Raw genomic sequence first — 16315 nt, forward strand, 5'->3', positions numbered from 1 at the left:
AAATACATCAATCAACTAGAAAAGAGTTTTACAAAGCAACTCCCTTGCAAGAGATGAACATGATAACCGCATTCACAACACTGAACCACTTAAGGATCTAACTTCTCAGTAACAATATTTGCGTACCATCATCCAGGGAAGAGAACACTATTGAGTAAAATTTCAAATTGGCATAAAATATTAGCATGAGCATAAGTAGCCTGTATTCGCGTATATGCTATTTTATAAACATGAAGGGCCAAATATTCATAAGAAAATGGCTAAGACCTAGATTTACCAACGTCGCAGAGCTCCCTGAATCGCGCACTAAGGGGGGGGCGGTCCTATGATAGCTGGCAGCGATCGCACCTCCGCGGTGCCAATGCTGCCGGCGTCGCGCCAAAAAACTACACCATAAAAGGTGTAGTTATTCAGCGCGAAACGGACAGCGATAAAGGTGCTTACCTTTTGCTGTCAGCACAGTCTTCACGGCATCAGCCCCGGTGCCGCCCCGACTCCTCCTCTTCCGGGGTCGATGCCGCTCCGACTCCGCCCTCCATCTTGGTATTGCGTGCGGTCCGCTTGGAAAATGACCCCCTAAGTAAGTTAAATGGATAACATTTTCCTTCCTAATTTACATGGGATATATTTAGCAGCTTAGTTATGCTGCTGAATATCTCCTATTCGTTGCTACTTAGCTGGGTAAGTTATATCCAGATAAGAAAGTCCTGCTTTGTGGCAGGGGGGAGGTGGCTGGTATAGGTGAAGCTCCAGCCTGGCCCACTACAGGGAGCATTCACCAGCTGTTTGACTTAGGCAGCAGCAACTACCCCACAGCAACAAGAGCTCACACCCATGCCACCCATCATTTGTCTCCTTTCACGGACTGTTTATCTTCCAAATTAAACAACATTTTGACCAATTTTTCCACTGTTCCTATATGGTTTTGGACCTCATTTCCTAAGCATTTTTCCTATAGATACAGAATAGGAGAAACGTCTTAGTAAACCAGGCCCTTTGTAATTTGCCTGAACATTGTGCTGTTAAGTGGTCTGTATGTGAAACTGTTTCTGCCTTTGAAGTTTTCTGCTCATTATCTATGTTGAACCCATTATTTTGTCCTTTAAAAACAAGGAAGTGTATCTCCTTGAGTCTGTCTGGCCAGATCCGGGAAGACACGGACTTTCAAATCAAGAAAACATTCTAAACAATGATGAAAATACATCTTGAGAATCCATTCTCTATCGGGTTGCAGAGGTAACCAAATCCTTTTGGGTTGTTTCCAAAATATTAATAATATCCAATTGGGAATCAATAGTAGTAAGAGCCTGGGCACCTTGTTGGTCTTTCGGTACCTTTTTTAAAAGGGTGGAACATAATAAACTTTAGAAACAAAAGGAAGAGTTTGCTCAGGAATCTTAAGAGCTTCAACTAAATATCTCATCCACATATCTCTGGGAGAGATTAGCGGTCTTTAGGAAAATTAATAAGGTGAAGATTCTTAGCTCGAGCTTGATTTTCCAACAATTCCATCTTGTTATTTATCTCAATATTGGGGCAGATTTTTAAAAAATATGCGCACCTGGCGCAAACAAGAGTACGCCAGATTTTAATAGATACGCGCGTAGCCACACGTATCTTTTAAAATCAGAGGTCGGGGCGCGCAAGGCTGCGCAAAATCAGCCTGCGCGCGCCGTGCCGCACATCCTGCCTCCATTCCCTCCGAGGTTGCTCCGATTTCGGAGCAGCCTCGGAGGGAACTTTCTTTCCAGCGCCCCCTAGCCACGCGTATCTTATAAAATCCGGGGTCGGCACGCGCAAGGGGGTGCACATTTGTGCAACCTGCGTGCGCCAAGCCCGGCGCATGCTGCCTGTTCCCTCCACCTCCCCTCACCTTCCCCTCCCCTACCTAACCGAACCCCCCCCCCCCCCCGATCTAACCCCCCCCCACCTTTGTTAGCAGATTTACGCCTGCCAGTGGCGCACCATCACCCGACCCGGGGGCTGGTCCGGAGGCCTCGACCATGCCCCCAGGCCAGCGTCACGCCCCCAACATGCCTCCCGCCCCACCCCGAAATTCGTGCTGCCCACCCGACACGCCCCCTTTGCAAAGCCCCGGGACTTACACGCGTCCCGGGGCTTGCGCACGCCGCCGAGCCTATGCAAAATAGGCTCGGCGCGTGCAGGGGGGGTTTGGAGTAGGTTTTCGGGAGGTACGCGCGTATCCCTTTGAAAATCTACCCCAGTATGTCTCAATATCTTTTGAAACTGTTGAAACATTCATTTATCTTTGCTTCAGGTATCTTATAATATTCTGCATGTTATGAATTGTAAGTCTGGAGTTTTTACCTTTAGTTTTTCTGTATTTGTAGTATCATCATTAAAAGATGTAAATCACCAGTTACAGTTAGTCTTGTTTGGTTTTTTTTTATTAGAGATATATTAATATTTTTCCATTTTACTATTTAAGAACATTTGTAAGAATAAACTTTCTGATCACAGGACAATCTCGGTGCTTAGATAACAAAGAAGTGCAAGGAAGGACGCCAGCATAGGGAGTGCTTAGTACATGTTGCTGTATCCATCTCAGTCAGGCCTCTCAGATATCCAGCAAACTCTGAAACTCCAATTTATTTCTTAGGATATTGGACTCGCTGTTTGATTCCGAAGCAGAACCTGCCAGCACAACATTGTCTTCCTATAATCAATAAAAATGGAAAACTAAGTCAAGCACATTTCATTCATAAAAAAATAGGGATGTGAAGGTGTAAAAGATAATTTTGGGCAGCTTAGCTAGATCCTCAGAAGACTTTGTAATGCAAAGAGAGCTATGGATCAGAGCAGACCCCAATGATTAATGATTGTAGATAGATAGATATATAACTTATAGTTTAATTACAAGGATTATAAAGGCATGACCCTATCACACCTGTTTCCCCTTCATTCCTGAGAGGCCCTGGCAACAATGAGCTGTTAATGAGTTAAGATGACCTCAAAAGTCATCTGGTATCTCTTAACAACTGTTTTGGTAAGAAATAAGGGTGGGGAAGATCAAAGACTAGTACTGAAATGCCTTTCTAACTAGCTGGTTGTAAATCTTTTGTTAAAGTGCAAACAGAATACCTAATGCTTGCAGACCCTAAATTTAAGTCAGAAAAATAAAATATATATAGAACTGCATTTGCCAATTTTCTTTGGATGATCCAAAAAGAGCAAAGAGTGAAACAGCTGGTTCTTTTACAGTTCCCCGGGTTTGCAGTCTATCAGGTTTTCAAGGACACTGCTTGTAGAAGGAAGACCTGTGAGGGAAGTGTCTTTTGTATAATATCCTTATTTATGTCTGCATTAATATAATTCTGTTTATCTGTATTGATTTATGTAAGGCTTACTGTGATACTGTATTCATTTTGTATTTATATTACTTATCTTTGCTGATTCATTATCCATATATTAGCAACATTTAGTAAACTAAGTTTTGCTTTTGCAGTATTTTGTTTTTGCCTGTTGTATGACATAATAGATCTCCATATGGTCACCGCTTACAGAAGGCCAAAAAGTTGAATTTGTATTTTTTCATTGGGGGGGGGGGGGGCACAGTTATGTTTGTTTAATGTTGTTTTTTTTAGTTTGGTTCATTTGATGTCTAAGATGCAGCCGGTGCCATTATGTTGTACATATGACATTTCAACATCGACATCCGGGCTGCCGGCACCATTTCTAAATATTCAGATGACAAGGCAGGAGTGAGTAGGCTTCACACCTGCCCTTTTCATCTTTTTTATACAAACCCATTGGAAGGGGGTAAGTGGGGGCTGTGGAGAGGGTTGGACTTGGGGAGGGGGCAGGAGGGACCTGAGGAGGACCTGGCTGGTCCTTGCTCAGCCCAGCCAGGTAGGTCCAGACCCCAGATTGGATTTTACAGAGAGAGAAGAGGGTTAGAGGGCCTTGAGGAGGCCGTTTATTTTTTGTGCATGAAAACAAATACGCAAAAATTTGGAGGTATTTTTGTGAGAAGCCATTTTTGGTTTATTCCATTCAGAAAGAACTGAAAATGGCCTCATTTATCCTATTTACTATAGTTGATGAGTGCACGTCCCTATAGAATAATTTCATGAGGACACCACACTTGTATATATACATACAGGCATACATACAAACACATTACCTGTTCTGAAGATTTGCCACAGCACATGGTTTTCAAAGAATAACCCACAGAGTAAAGTGTTATGCATAGTTCAAGTGAAATGATGATTATCAGCATTATGAGATGATTGGCGTAAACCTTCTTGAAAAGTTCCTGTATAAAAGAGCATAATTATCTGCATCATTAATCTCTTTAACCATAATTATTATTTCTCTCTTTCAACACCATCATCCTGAATATTAATATTTTATCCTGCATGAACGCCCTAACACCATCATGCAGCTTTATCACCCCAGCACTATCATCATCCTTGGCACCATCCTCAAAATTATTGCCATTGCAGTTTTTCCTCCTATTGCTCCCATTACAAATATCCTCAATATCACTCATCAATACCATCATCACACTCCTCAGTACTATTAGCATCCACATCACTATTATCGTTCATCATTACCCCATCAAAAACTTTAGCAAAATCATGACTTTCTTTTTATTCATCAATAGCATTATTCATATCCTGCACCAAGTGTCCAAATTACTACCATAGCTAGCACTTTTGTTATCCTCTGTATTGATATCCTCATGAGCACCAACACTGCCAGCATCATAACCAACTGAATCACCACTTTTGTGATCAACTCTAGTACCAACTTCTGACCCATTAGCATCATCATCATCATCATTTATGTCTTACTTTTGACATTCTAAACCTCAGAAGTAGCAAGTCCTACTTTCTACAAGAACTATCCTGTACTTTCAGATCAAGGAAATAAGATCAGTGTTGAATAAGGAATAATGTTGATGTATTTTGATTTTGCAGAGATATTTAATAAATTGTCAGATTAATGGTCACTTTATAAAGCAAAGAAATTAGTAATTTAGGATAAAATATACAAGTCGCTAATTAAAAATAAGTTGGGTGTCTTTCATAATGCTAACTAATTATAGGCAACCAGAACTGGTGAGTTTCTTATTGATAAGCTCTGCAGATCTGGAGGATCAGTTTAACTGCTTTTTAGGGGGTCAGAAAGGATACTTTTATCTAACAAATATACAGGGTCATTCACTAAGCTGCAGTATCTTTCCCCAAAGGAAAAAAATATTGTGAAATTCACAAAACCACGGTAATGACTCTATGGCTTTTTTAATCCTTTGGTATTTTTCTCAACAGAAAAATATCATGACGGTCTTGTCATGACCACAAGAAGCGGGTCACCAGCTTCTTGTGAATTACAGCAAGACCGTCATGATAGATGTTGAAAAATGTTCAAAGATAAGTGTGGCATATTTGCACGGTTGAGATTTTACTCTTCAAGAATTTAATTTTAAGTGCATTTCAAAAAATTCTTAAAAAATTATATGCTAACATTGCAGTTGTAGGCAGAACTGAAATGACCTATGATTATATATAAGGCTGAGTCCGAACATGCGAAAGCCTAACACGATGAAGCCTAGTATGATGGTCATGACAACATAAGATATTGTTAAAGAATTAGCTATAGCCCTGAGATCTCCAGCCAGAGATTCCTTTATGGGTAAACAGATGGGAATTTCTTAAAGTTGTGTGGGGCTAGGAAGTTAGCTCCCAATATTAATATTTTATGCAGGTCAAGGTTTCTAGCATGTTTAAAACCACTAATGATGCAGACCTTTCTTTAGTATAAACTGATGCTCAGTAGCAAGGATGTTAGAGATATGTACTGTTTATTTTCTTCTAAACGCTAATCCTACAAATAAAAGTCTAATTCTGTGGATAATGCACATTGTCTTGCCTGAACTCTTAGGATTGCATAGATATAGGTGGTACTAGAGAGAATTGTCTGTAGCAGTGCCTGCTCCGTTAGCTGTAAGGGGAGGGGGACAACAGGTGCACAGTTCCTGAACCCCCATCGCATACAATCCTATCAGACCCCCCTCTAACCTGCAAAAAGTCATCAGTGGTACTGAGGGGACCCAGAGCTCCCGCTAGGCTCTGGGCCTGTGGTGGTCATTTTCCAGCCATTTGCCCCTAACATTTTGGAAAATGGCCACCGTAGGCCCAGAACCTAGGAGTTGCTCTGTGCCCCCACTGTACCATCAATGACTTTTTCTAGGTTACAAGCATGGTCCGAGGTTGGGTGCAACTATGATGGCTTCTGGATGTCAGCCAGGTGGGAAGACTTGAGAGAGATCATGCATGGAAACTCCTGATGAGACCTGAGTAGGAACATATAAGAAGAAATGCTACTTGGAATTATTCTGACATAGGTAGGAAGTGATAAGGACAAAGGAAATCTGTAACAGCTACCTGAATAGTAAGATTGAAAGAAGGAGAAAGTGTGTAGGCAGGGGGAAGACCTTGGAGAAGGTAAAGTAAAAATACATATTACGCATTTCAAACAATACTTACTGTTACATGATTCTTCTTGTCTCTACATGAATTTAATGTATGATAAAGAGGGTCACTGTAGTTTATATTGCTTCCATAGTATGAGCAGGAATCATAATAATAATTGTCGTAATATGGAACAACATATGTCAGCATCTCAGCACAGAAGACCATTCCAGGAATAGCGGCACAAATACTGATTAGATTCATCAATAAGGCCAATAGTACCTAAACCAGAAAGCAAAGCAGAAAAGTAGTATCATTTATTTATATCTGAACATCATAGTACAGGAACGTGTTTAAGACAAAAATATGGAAACCAATGCACTCGCAGAGCCACATACGTACATGGACACAGTCGCCATGCATATCACACAGCAAGGGCTGGTTTTAAGAAAACGTGAAGGCCTGATTTACTATGCTTTCCCCCCCCCCCGTAAACATGGAATGAGAGAGAAATGTTAATAGATGAGATCCTCAATGCAGAAACAAAATCTACAGGCAGAAAATGTTTCAGAAGGCATTGAGGGACTTTTGCTGGATTTTTAAATTTAGCCTTTCAGAGCAAAGGTCCCACAGTTCTTACTGAACAAGCTTTCCCCTGCATTAGTTTGTGTAATTTTTTCACTCCCTAAAGTTTGCTAAAAATGTAGTCTTGTGCTAAAAATAAGTACTATTTCCAAATTGTTTTTGCCTGATTCTTACAAGGACACCTGACACCGCCTCACACCCACAGCCCATCCTCAGAGATCCTACAGCTGACACCCATAAACCATTTCCAGAGATCTAAGACTTACAGCATCTTCCGACAGTGACTCACAATCACATCCACTCAATCCAGACCCTATAGTTACAGCATCATCTGACTGACACTGTTACCTTCTGAAGAAACTGTGCAGGAACTGTAAAGAGTGTTAGGTTCCTGTAGGTACCTGGGGCTTCTGCTAACTTAGAAATACAAATCTCACCCAAGTAACTGCAATAAGTGTCACTGCTTCCAACATAAAACTCTGGGAGCTTGGGGTCATGGCTCTCAGTACCCCTGGTACGCTGATGACTCCCAGACCTACCCCCTACACCAGAAATTTCACAACAAATTCAATCCCAAAGTAGAGTCTTGGATGTCCTGTGTATCCTGCCACCTTAAACTTAACCAACAAAGTACCAAACACAACCTTTACCATCCAAAAATCCACCAACAAGAGGAAAAATGCCCAATCTCTTTAACTAAACTTGCGATTTGTATCAGGCAATTGAAGTGCTTGAAAGTGAATCTCTATCTTTTACCCACAATGGGCTATTGACATTATCATTTATAAGCTATTAACCTCCCCACATGTTAATATATGTCCCTTTTCTGTCCTACTGCTCTTATGACTAATCATCTTTCTCTGGTCATTGAGTTTTGTCCAGTCTCGAGGTTGATAGCACCTTTACCAAAGTGTTGGGTGATGTCCGTCTCCAAATGGAGGTACACCCGTTATCGTTGGTAGGTGAAACCTTTATGGAGATCATGTCAGTGATGAGTTGGAGTCTATTAGGAGATGGTCCAACTCATAAATTAGGGCGTATATTTGATCTAATTTTTATAAATCAAACTCTGATCCCAGAAATACCACAAAAACCAATGATTGAAAGAATTCCTTGGTCAGATCATTTTTTTATTTCATGTTTGCTCCAAATTAAATCTTAGACAATGTTGCTAAGACAGTTCCACTAATGTTAAGGCACTTGGTGACTTTGATCCCGACATATTCCATGAGCATATTTTACCCAAGTTGGAGAATTTGAATCTCCCTAATAATAATGATGTGGTTAGAATCTTATCTGGTATCTTACAGGGTCATTCATCAAAATGCGGGGTGGGATTAATGAAATGCTTCATAGTATTCAACTATTTGTATTTATATCACTTTAGAAGGGCCAGCTAATAACTCGAGGTGAGGTGTTGGTGGTAGTTTAGGGTTTCAGGGCCAGTTTGACATGCAGAGTGAGACATATGAACAGCACTGAGGTGTATTCAGTGAAGATTTGAAATCATTTGGATAGTACTCAAGCTAGGGCGAGAGAGCATTGTAGGAATCTCATCTTTTTGAGACTTTCCTCACTCCAAATGATGTCAAATCTTCACTGAGGTGTACTGTGCTATTATATTTTATATTTCTTGATTTTATTGTTTGATATTTTATGTGGAATGGTTACTGTTTATCTATTGTTACACTCTATACAGACTCTGGCTTGTTGCAGTTTACAGTTCAGTTTTTGTCTGCACATTTCTATTTATACTTTGTGGTGTCCTTATTCTGTATTTGACGAGGGTCTGTCTATGTTGGGTTGTATTAGACAAAAGTGAGGTAAGAGTAAGAGTGTGTTAGTTGTCCCATAGGCTGGTTTTGGAAAAAATCCCCTGGGCTTAAATTTTCCTGCAATCCGCCTCTATTCTGAGATATAAACTACAGTCATCAGGAATTCAATATCCTGTTGTCTGAAATACATTTGCACTTCCTTATTTACGTATTCTCCTCTGTTGTCAGTATGATTGCAGGTCTGTGCTTTAACTCGCTGCTCATCACTGCCAGAAATTCCTTGAGTTTTACCTGCATTATGCTTATGTGCTTTGTGAGATAAACTCTTGTAAATCTGGAGCAGCCATTTATGAATGTTAAAAAATACTTGCTTCCAACAAGGATCTCTGTCTTCACTGGTCCACCCACATCAGCTGTAGTGGATGACTTACTCTGCTTTGGCTGGCTTTAAGTAACAGTGCACACGTTCTATTGGCTTGATGCAACATACAGTTCACTAGCATGCTGCATGAGGATACTGCCAAATCTGCAATCAAATCCTTGCTCTGAAGATAATTTATTGATTCTGGGTTTCTGTGCTATAGATGTCTCTGCCACATGTTTAAGCACTTCTAGTGAGTTGGTTGGGTAGCTGCTTTCATTTTTTCATCTCTGCTGAGTTTGAATAGATCGTCATTTCTGATTACCTCAACTAGGGTCTCTCTCCCCTTCTGAGTTGTGCACATATTTCCATGGAAATGCAGAGTGAGGCCATTCCTGGTTAGGGAGCTTGTGCCTTCTTATAGCAGTTATGATACAATTCAGCCACCCCATTTGGTTCTCTTTACAGCTAATCCTTTCCCAACTGGGAAGAAAATGTTGTCTGTTGCACTGAAGTCAATTTCCGCCAGCTTATATCCAGCTGCTTTCTAGGGAGTTGTAGCCTCCTGGTTCTAACTCAGCGACTTCGTTGTTTATAGCATCACCAGATAAGGCTTCCCTCATCCTCCCCTTGTTCTCTTCCCATCACCTCTCTCCATCCCTTTGCTTTTGAGGGAGTAAAGAGCAGGCTGTCTTCAACAGTGCAACATCCCAATCCTGTTCCTGCCAAGGTCATCTACATCTGTCTCAGTGAAACTCCATTCAAGAAGACATATGACTCAAAAGATCATTAGGTTTTGCAGTACCTCAAGAACATTATAAAAAGTTCTAGAAGCTTCCGAAGAGAGAAAATTCTGAAAAATTATGCTGTAGTAGTTGTTTTGTTGTGGTAGACATTATTTATTACCATTCTTTGCATGTGGCTTTGATGTCTAAGAGTTCTCAATTCAAAACAGAACAATTTTCTTCGAAAAACAAGCACAGGGGTTGGAGGTTCTACTTATATCCCTGCCACTGGGACAACACAGCAACAAGGTCACATCAGAAGTATCTGTCTCCATTACAGAACGCTGAGTCGGGGAAGGGTATGCCAGGAGCTGCTGACGGGGTCAATTTTCAATTTAACTGTCCTTTGTGCCTTAGTAGGCTTTCAGAGCACAGCTGTTGGAGGATGACATTTTGCGATAATTTCCGAATAAAGCACTAGTAGATGTTAGCGAATCCAATAAACTATATGTAACCTAGAGCCTGGCACAGGCAACTAATAAATAATATTAATAATAAACTGTTGTATGTCCTAGATGTTTTTGGGCACTTCCAAATTTATGAATGGCCCATCTCTTACTAGTGTTCATTTGCAACCTCATTGGCTAATATCCCAAGAACTTCAGACTGCTGATTGCATAGGACCTCTTCACCTTGGCATAAAGCCCTTGTTTGTGCAATTGCTCTATAACTTTGGCTACTTATTAGTCATGGACAGTGAGATATTCAGAGTAGATCAAGATGTAATTTGGGCATACTACTGTGTTCTGATCCAAAATGACTGGGAAGATATCATTTAGCAGTATCTGGAAAACAGCAAGCATATTTGCAAGTCCAAAGGGCATGGCTGTCTTTACTACTGGACTTCTGTTTAATCTGCCAGGATAGCTTAAGTGTCTTTGCCATCGCAGCATCCATAAATAATTACTTCTGTGAAGTCAGGAGTTAGACGTTCATCTGGACAGTTATGTGCCAGGACTCCTGGAATGCCCTGGATGGGGTCACTGAGGTGGTCAAGGGTTGGGGGGGGGGGAAGAGTGTGGGCAGGCATAGGGCCGCAACATTATGCATGCGCTTCCTTTCAAGACCCAAATTGCAGTATGTCCCATAGGTCATTTGAGGGCAAGAAACTATGTCATGGCCTAAGTTCCCACTGCAATGCGCAGCTCAGGTTTCTTACCCTCACATCTCATTCAAAGAGATCTTACTTCAGCGTCTGACACTGTGTTATATTCTTCAGCCAAGTTTACCCCTTTTGGTGAGATGTAGGCTAGAACCCTAGCCGGTCTCTCAGTTTAAAACATGCAATGGTTAGGGACTTGGGGTGTCCAGATATGGAGCAACAGACAAGGCTATCTGCCATAAAAGGCACAGCGGAAGGTTTGCTGGGGTCCCAGAGACAAGGCTCAGCTGCAGTGGAGAGCAGTGGCAGTGAAGCTTGATTCTGTGGCAGAACAGTTAAGAAGTCTGTTCAAGCTGCTAAGAATATTTCCCGTTTCAGTTGACCCCTTCCTTGGGGCACGATTCTCTGCTTCAGGTAATGGGCTCATGTTTCCTGAGAACCTGGATCCCTCCTGGGATCAGGTTCAGTCCTCCCTAGCAGTTGAGCCTGACACAGCTCTAGACCCACATCCCATCCAGAGAGTCCCTACAGCGACGGCAAGTCCTGCCACTGCCTCACACCACACATGATGCGCATTGACTGAGAGAGAGCTCATGATACAGGATGGATACCTACCCAGCAGCGGGTTGGGCGTTTCTCACTGATGATGGAAATGACTCCAGACACAAGGAACTGGGAAATAAAACCAGATACGATTATGCACTTTACCAAAACAGTGCCATCTCTCCACCCTCGCTTCTCCCTCTCCCATTAGCACCAAGGACCTGTTTCTGAAACATCATTCATAACACAGCACGAGCTCCGATTTAGACTCATGATTTGCAGTTTCTGCATTATATCTATCGTGGATTAACGTTTTCAGTGTCCCTGGATAACAGAATCTGCTGTAAAATAGCAGGGAAGGTTTAAAAGAACTGAATGTTCTTATAACTTATTAAAAATCATAAAAGGCAAACTTTAAATACAGTTGTAGTGCTTTTTTTTTCACATATCTTCTTTAGCATTGCAGAACTCTGAGTATTCCCTCTCATATTAGCCATGAAATGGAAGGGATTTTATAGACTACTTAAGAATTCCTATAACATGTAGGTTATTTAACAGGAGGGACTTTGAATCAGAGAATTGCTTTAAAACCTTTCCCTCTACCGTTCTCTCCCTTTTTACTCACCAAGGCTCCATTCCAGAAGGGTGCACCTGTCATAATTATTCTTGAACCCTGGAGACTGTAATTCCCCCAGTCAGTAGATGAGAAAATTAACGCTCCGCTTGCAAGGCACAGAACCCCAAGGAGTAACTGTACAATCTGAAAGAGAAACCAGACTGGGTCAGCCCCACAGAGTCATGAGAAGTTAGAAAGCACACTGCAGTGCAATGTAGTATAAATGTAAGTAATGTGCAAGGTACCCTTACATTCCAAATTGAATGGCCTCAAAATGGTACAAAAATTATTTTAGCAGGATAATCCAGTCAGGAGCTGACAGAGGAGGCAAAGGTTAGACAACACCGGTACACTATTAATATTGCTGGAATTGTCTATCAAACCTAGCAATATTAATAATCCCCTCTGTCAAAAGGAAATTTTGTGTGTGTTGTTTTTCAAGGTTTACCTATAAGAATAATCTGATAGCAGGAATTCAATAGGTAGCCTAAAAATAAACCTGCAAGCTGCTATCATCTCTGCCCTTTAAAAGCTCCCAGCAATGAATTTCTGCAAAGTCTGGTTTTCAGAAAAACTAAATCAGAACATTGCAAACCGTAATGTTTCAGATTTTCATCTGAAACTCTTGGAAGCTAAAGCATTGCTGCACCTACCAACAGCAAAAGGTCAGCACTTCCAGAAAATAGAAATCTCTGTCAGACACTGAAGAAAATATCCATAAAATTAACCATGAAAAAGAAAAAAAACTATCTGTAAGAAGAATGTTTTATTGAAAGCAGATGTTATATTTACACTCCTTTATTGACAAAGGGAGGCTAATTTTAGAATATCCCGCATAGGGGTAAAGTCCACGTGAGGAAAATGCACACAGACTTCAGCCCAGATTTGCAAAATGAACTTGGGTATGTAAGCCATTTAGAAGATTGCGCGGGTGTGCAGAACCCAGCGTAGGAGCAGGTGTAAAAGAGTACAGGTACGTTCACACATATAACTTTGAAAATCAAACGTACATATGTAAAAGTATGCGTGAAATCACTTTTCCACATATTTTTACATGTACATGCGGTTGTGCCTATGCACAGGCAATTTTCAAAAACCCATTTACATGCATAAAATTGGGTTTACTTGCATAAATTCTTTTGAAAATTATACCTACAAGTATCTTTGGAAATCAGTACTCACACCACAGGTTGTCTGCTCCACTTTGAAGATCTTCCCAACAGGTTTAATCTTCGTGAATAGCCATTTGGCAGGATTCCCAAGGCCAGAGAAAGAGGGGCACATGTTGATATTTACTGTGACGGCCATTTTTTCCCCTCCCCCTTGGGCCGGCTCCATTTCGTTGGACTGGACGACGACCGAAGGCATGTCCTGCACAAGGAAAGAAGAGAAAAGATGGAACAAAAAGCTAAAGGCCAAGCTAAGCAAGGCCAACATTAATGAGCTGCTGCAATGCAAAATCATGCACAGCGTCTCATTAATATGGGATTCTGCGAAAAGGGGCACACACACAAAACAAGGCTCTGCAGGCCTGTTTTTGTTTACTGTTGTGAAGCCCACTTTTCAAAGATTTATTTCACAAAAGGGGGCTTTATGTGAAAACAGCTCACAATGTGTATTTGTACATTTCTGGGCGTTTTGCACTATTTTTTGCATGAAGCCTTTTTTATGAAAAAACTTCAAAGCTTAATATTTCGCCCCTTAATGCCCAGATATAGTTATTGTTTCTGGTTGACTGAGCTCCTATTGCCAGTTGGTTTCCAACTAATGCCTGCAGGTCTTGTTACTGCACCTGCCTAATCCTGTGCCTCGAGTCCATGGCCCGACACGTGTTCACCTTAAATCTGCTTTTATCTGTCCATTGGATTAACATATGTGCCTTAAGTCAGTTTCTAACCCTCTTGCAAATATTACACTTAAATACCATTTACATTTGAAAATCAGAGTTTGTGGAGAGCCATATGGAATGTTTTAGGGAAATCCAGATAAATTACAACAATCATGTTCCTTACATGAAAAGAGAGAGAGAACAATGTTATAAAATCAGCGCATCCGTGTGCCCACACCGGGAACCGCGTGCATCTTTTAAAATCTAGCTTTAAGCCTGATTGGATTCAAACAGCATCCGAGGGCCCTGACTTTTACAGTCTGGGAAACTGATAAGCATGGGGGTAACCTGCACAGTGCAGCAGATACTGGCATAAGCTTGCTGGGCAGACTGGGTGGATCATTTGGTCCTTTTCTGCCATCATTTCTATGTTTCTATGCTATTTCAATCCAAGTATGTAGGCATCTACTTTTTTGTTGATAGTTGCCAATAGGGATGTGCATTCTTTTTTACCCAAATGGATAAAACACAACAAATGAGCCAATTTTCAGTTTGGTTGAATGCAACTGAATCAAAAATAAAAATTTAAAAAAAAATCCAAAATTTCTACAGATTTTTTCAATTCAGTAGAGTGAACGATGGCAAATAGCGTGCACTATTTATCGGCGCATTCAATCACCCCCTTCGGCCTGGTCCTTCTTTATTCCTTCCACAGAGGTCACCAAGATAGAAAGGTCCAGCGGCAGCAAGCTCCAGACCCTCCAGCCCTGCCAGGTCCAGTCTCACAAAGCTGCTGGCTGGCTTGGCGACAGGAGCCAAGTTGGTTTATGGCCATGTGTTTCATGGAGGTAAAAAAAAAAACCACGATGCCAGTTGCAGCACTATTTATTGTATGGGCAAACCTGGAGGGCGCAGGTATGACTGAGGCTTGGTTCTGCCTCTTTCTTCCCAGGAGACCCTGTGGAAGGGGCAAGCAGGACCAGGGGGAACTAGGGAGAGGCTGAGGGGGGGGGATCAGGTGGGACAATTCGTTTGGCTTTGCTTCTGAAGGTGGGGGGTGTTAAATTTAATGTTTATTTCATTGTGGCAAACAAACCAAACTAAAAGAAACATTAAACAAATCAAAAACCCAAAATGAAACGAAACTAAAATCCCTAATTCCAATAATAACCTGGAATAGCGCATTAGACTAACTAGTAACTAGTCTATAGTTGTCTGCTTCTAAATGTGATTTCCTTTTTAATATGGGCCCCACATGTGCCACTTACACTTCCTTGACTGATTCGTCAGGTCTGAGGAGCTTCCCTTAGCTCATGTAAATAAATGTCATCTGGGCCTGGTGTCGGAAGTTTTACATAGTCCGATGCTTTTTAGTATAATCCACTCCCAGGATGGGAAATCTTGCTCAAGCTTAAGTTTTGTTCCTTCACTGGGCTTGCTTCTTCCAGGGATCTTTCCATTGTAGATACAGGAGAAATCGTGTTATTTAGTAATACTGCTTTCTCCCTGGCCCCAGCTTCATCTCCAGAAGGATCTGTGGCATTTCTTGTCGTCCGTTTGCTTATAAATGGAGATGAGAACTGATCATTTTAGCTTGCTGCATTACTCTCTTATCTTCTTTCTTGCAGGCTCTGTACGTTAGTTAGTAAGGCATTCACAGTCCCATCCTCATTTTTTTTTTTCATCTACAATCTTATTTTCAGATAGTTTTTTTCTACTTTTTCACTGTTTCTTATGTATTTTTATACTTATTTCCTATTGGTATACGCACCATGGGCAGCTATGTAAAATATTTTTACATACCTCCCATTTCCTGTCAATATATTTTCCAATAACTTCTATGCCCAGCATAACTTTCAAAGGGATTGGTTTTTAAATGTAATATCTTGATTTTTTTATCTTTCCAGTTCAAATATTACCACGTTGTAGTTACTGACTCTCCAATGCACTATACATTGCTGCTCTTCCACAATCCACTTCTAGTTTTGTAAAGACCAGATGTAAAACTATTCCTAATCTACAGGGTCATTTATCATTTGCGATAGTGCCCTAACACAGAAGATAAATAATGCAATGCAAATGTGTATGCAAATTCAACATTAAGTATTCCAGTGGGAGGAGTTTGGGCAGAATTAATGGAAATGAGGGTTGTGAGAGAGAGAGCCTCTGCATGGTCAGTCTGACTCTCTCTATATGTACCACTGTAGAGGGGCCCTTTGTTTTGTACAAATCTACTCCTCTAGTTACACTTTTCATCCATTATAATGACTACAAATCTTTAGT

General features: G+C 41.1%; 1 protein-coding gene across 1 annotated transcript; it reads right to left on the minus strand.

Annotated features, from left to right (window-relative positions):
* Positions 1–2457: 2457 nt before the first annotated feature.
* On the minus strand, positions 2458–14054 carry LOC115075295 (membrane-spanning 4-domains subfamily A member 3-like). The gene is made up of 6 exons (XM_029575588.1): positions 13387–14054; positions 12214–12348; positions 11661–11717; positions 6513–6719; positions 4145–4276; positions 2458–2677 (listed from the first exon to the last, which is right to left on the minus strand). Exons 1-6 carry the CDS (start codon positions 13666–13668, stop codon positions 2579–2581), a joined length of 912 nt encoding a protein of 303 aa, XP_029431448.1. The 5' UTR covers positions 13669–14054; the 3' UTR covers positions 2458–2578.
* Positions 14055–16315: the final 2261 nt, after the last annotated feature.

The sequence above is a fragment of the Rhinatrema bivittatum genome, chromosome 13 (assembly GCF_901001135.1).
Source record: "Rhinatrema bivittatum chromosome 13, aRhiBiv1.1, whole genome shotgun sequence".
Taxonomy (NCBI): Eukaryota; Metazoa; Chordata; class Amphibia; order Gymnophiona; family Rhinatrematidae; genus Rhinatrema; species Rhinatrema bivittatum.

Bases quoted from the DNA above. Each gene is read 5' to 3' on its own strand.
- LOC115075295 (XM_029575588.1), bottom strand. From the start codon at position 13,668: ATGATTTTGCATTGCAGCAGCTCATTAATGTTGGCCTTGCTTAGCTTG. The intron at 6,720-11,660 runs GTAGGTATCCAT...TTTCTGGTTTAG, and splicing joins AACGCCCAACCCGCTGCTGG to GTACTATTGGCCTTATTGAT. The intron at 2,678-4,144 runs GTAATGTGTTTG...TATTGATTATAG, and splicing joins GTGGCAAATCTTCAGAACAG to GAAGACAATGTTGTGCTGGC.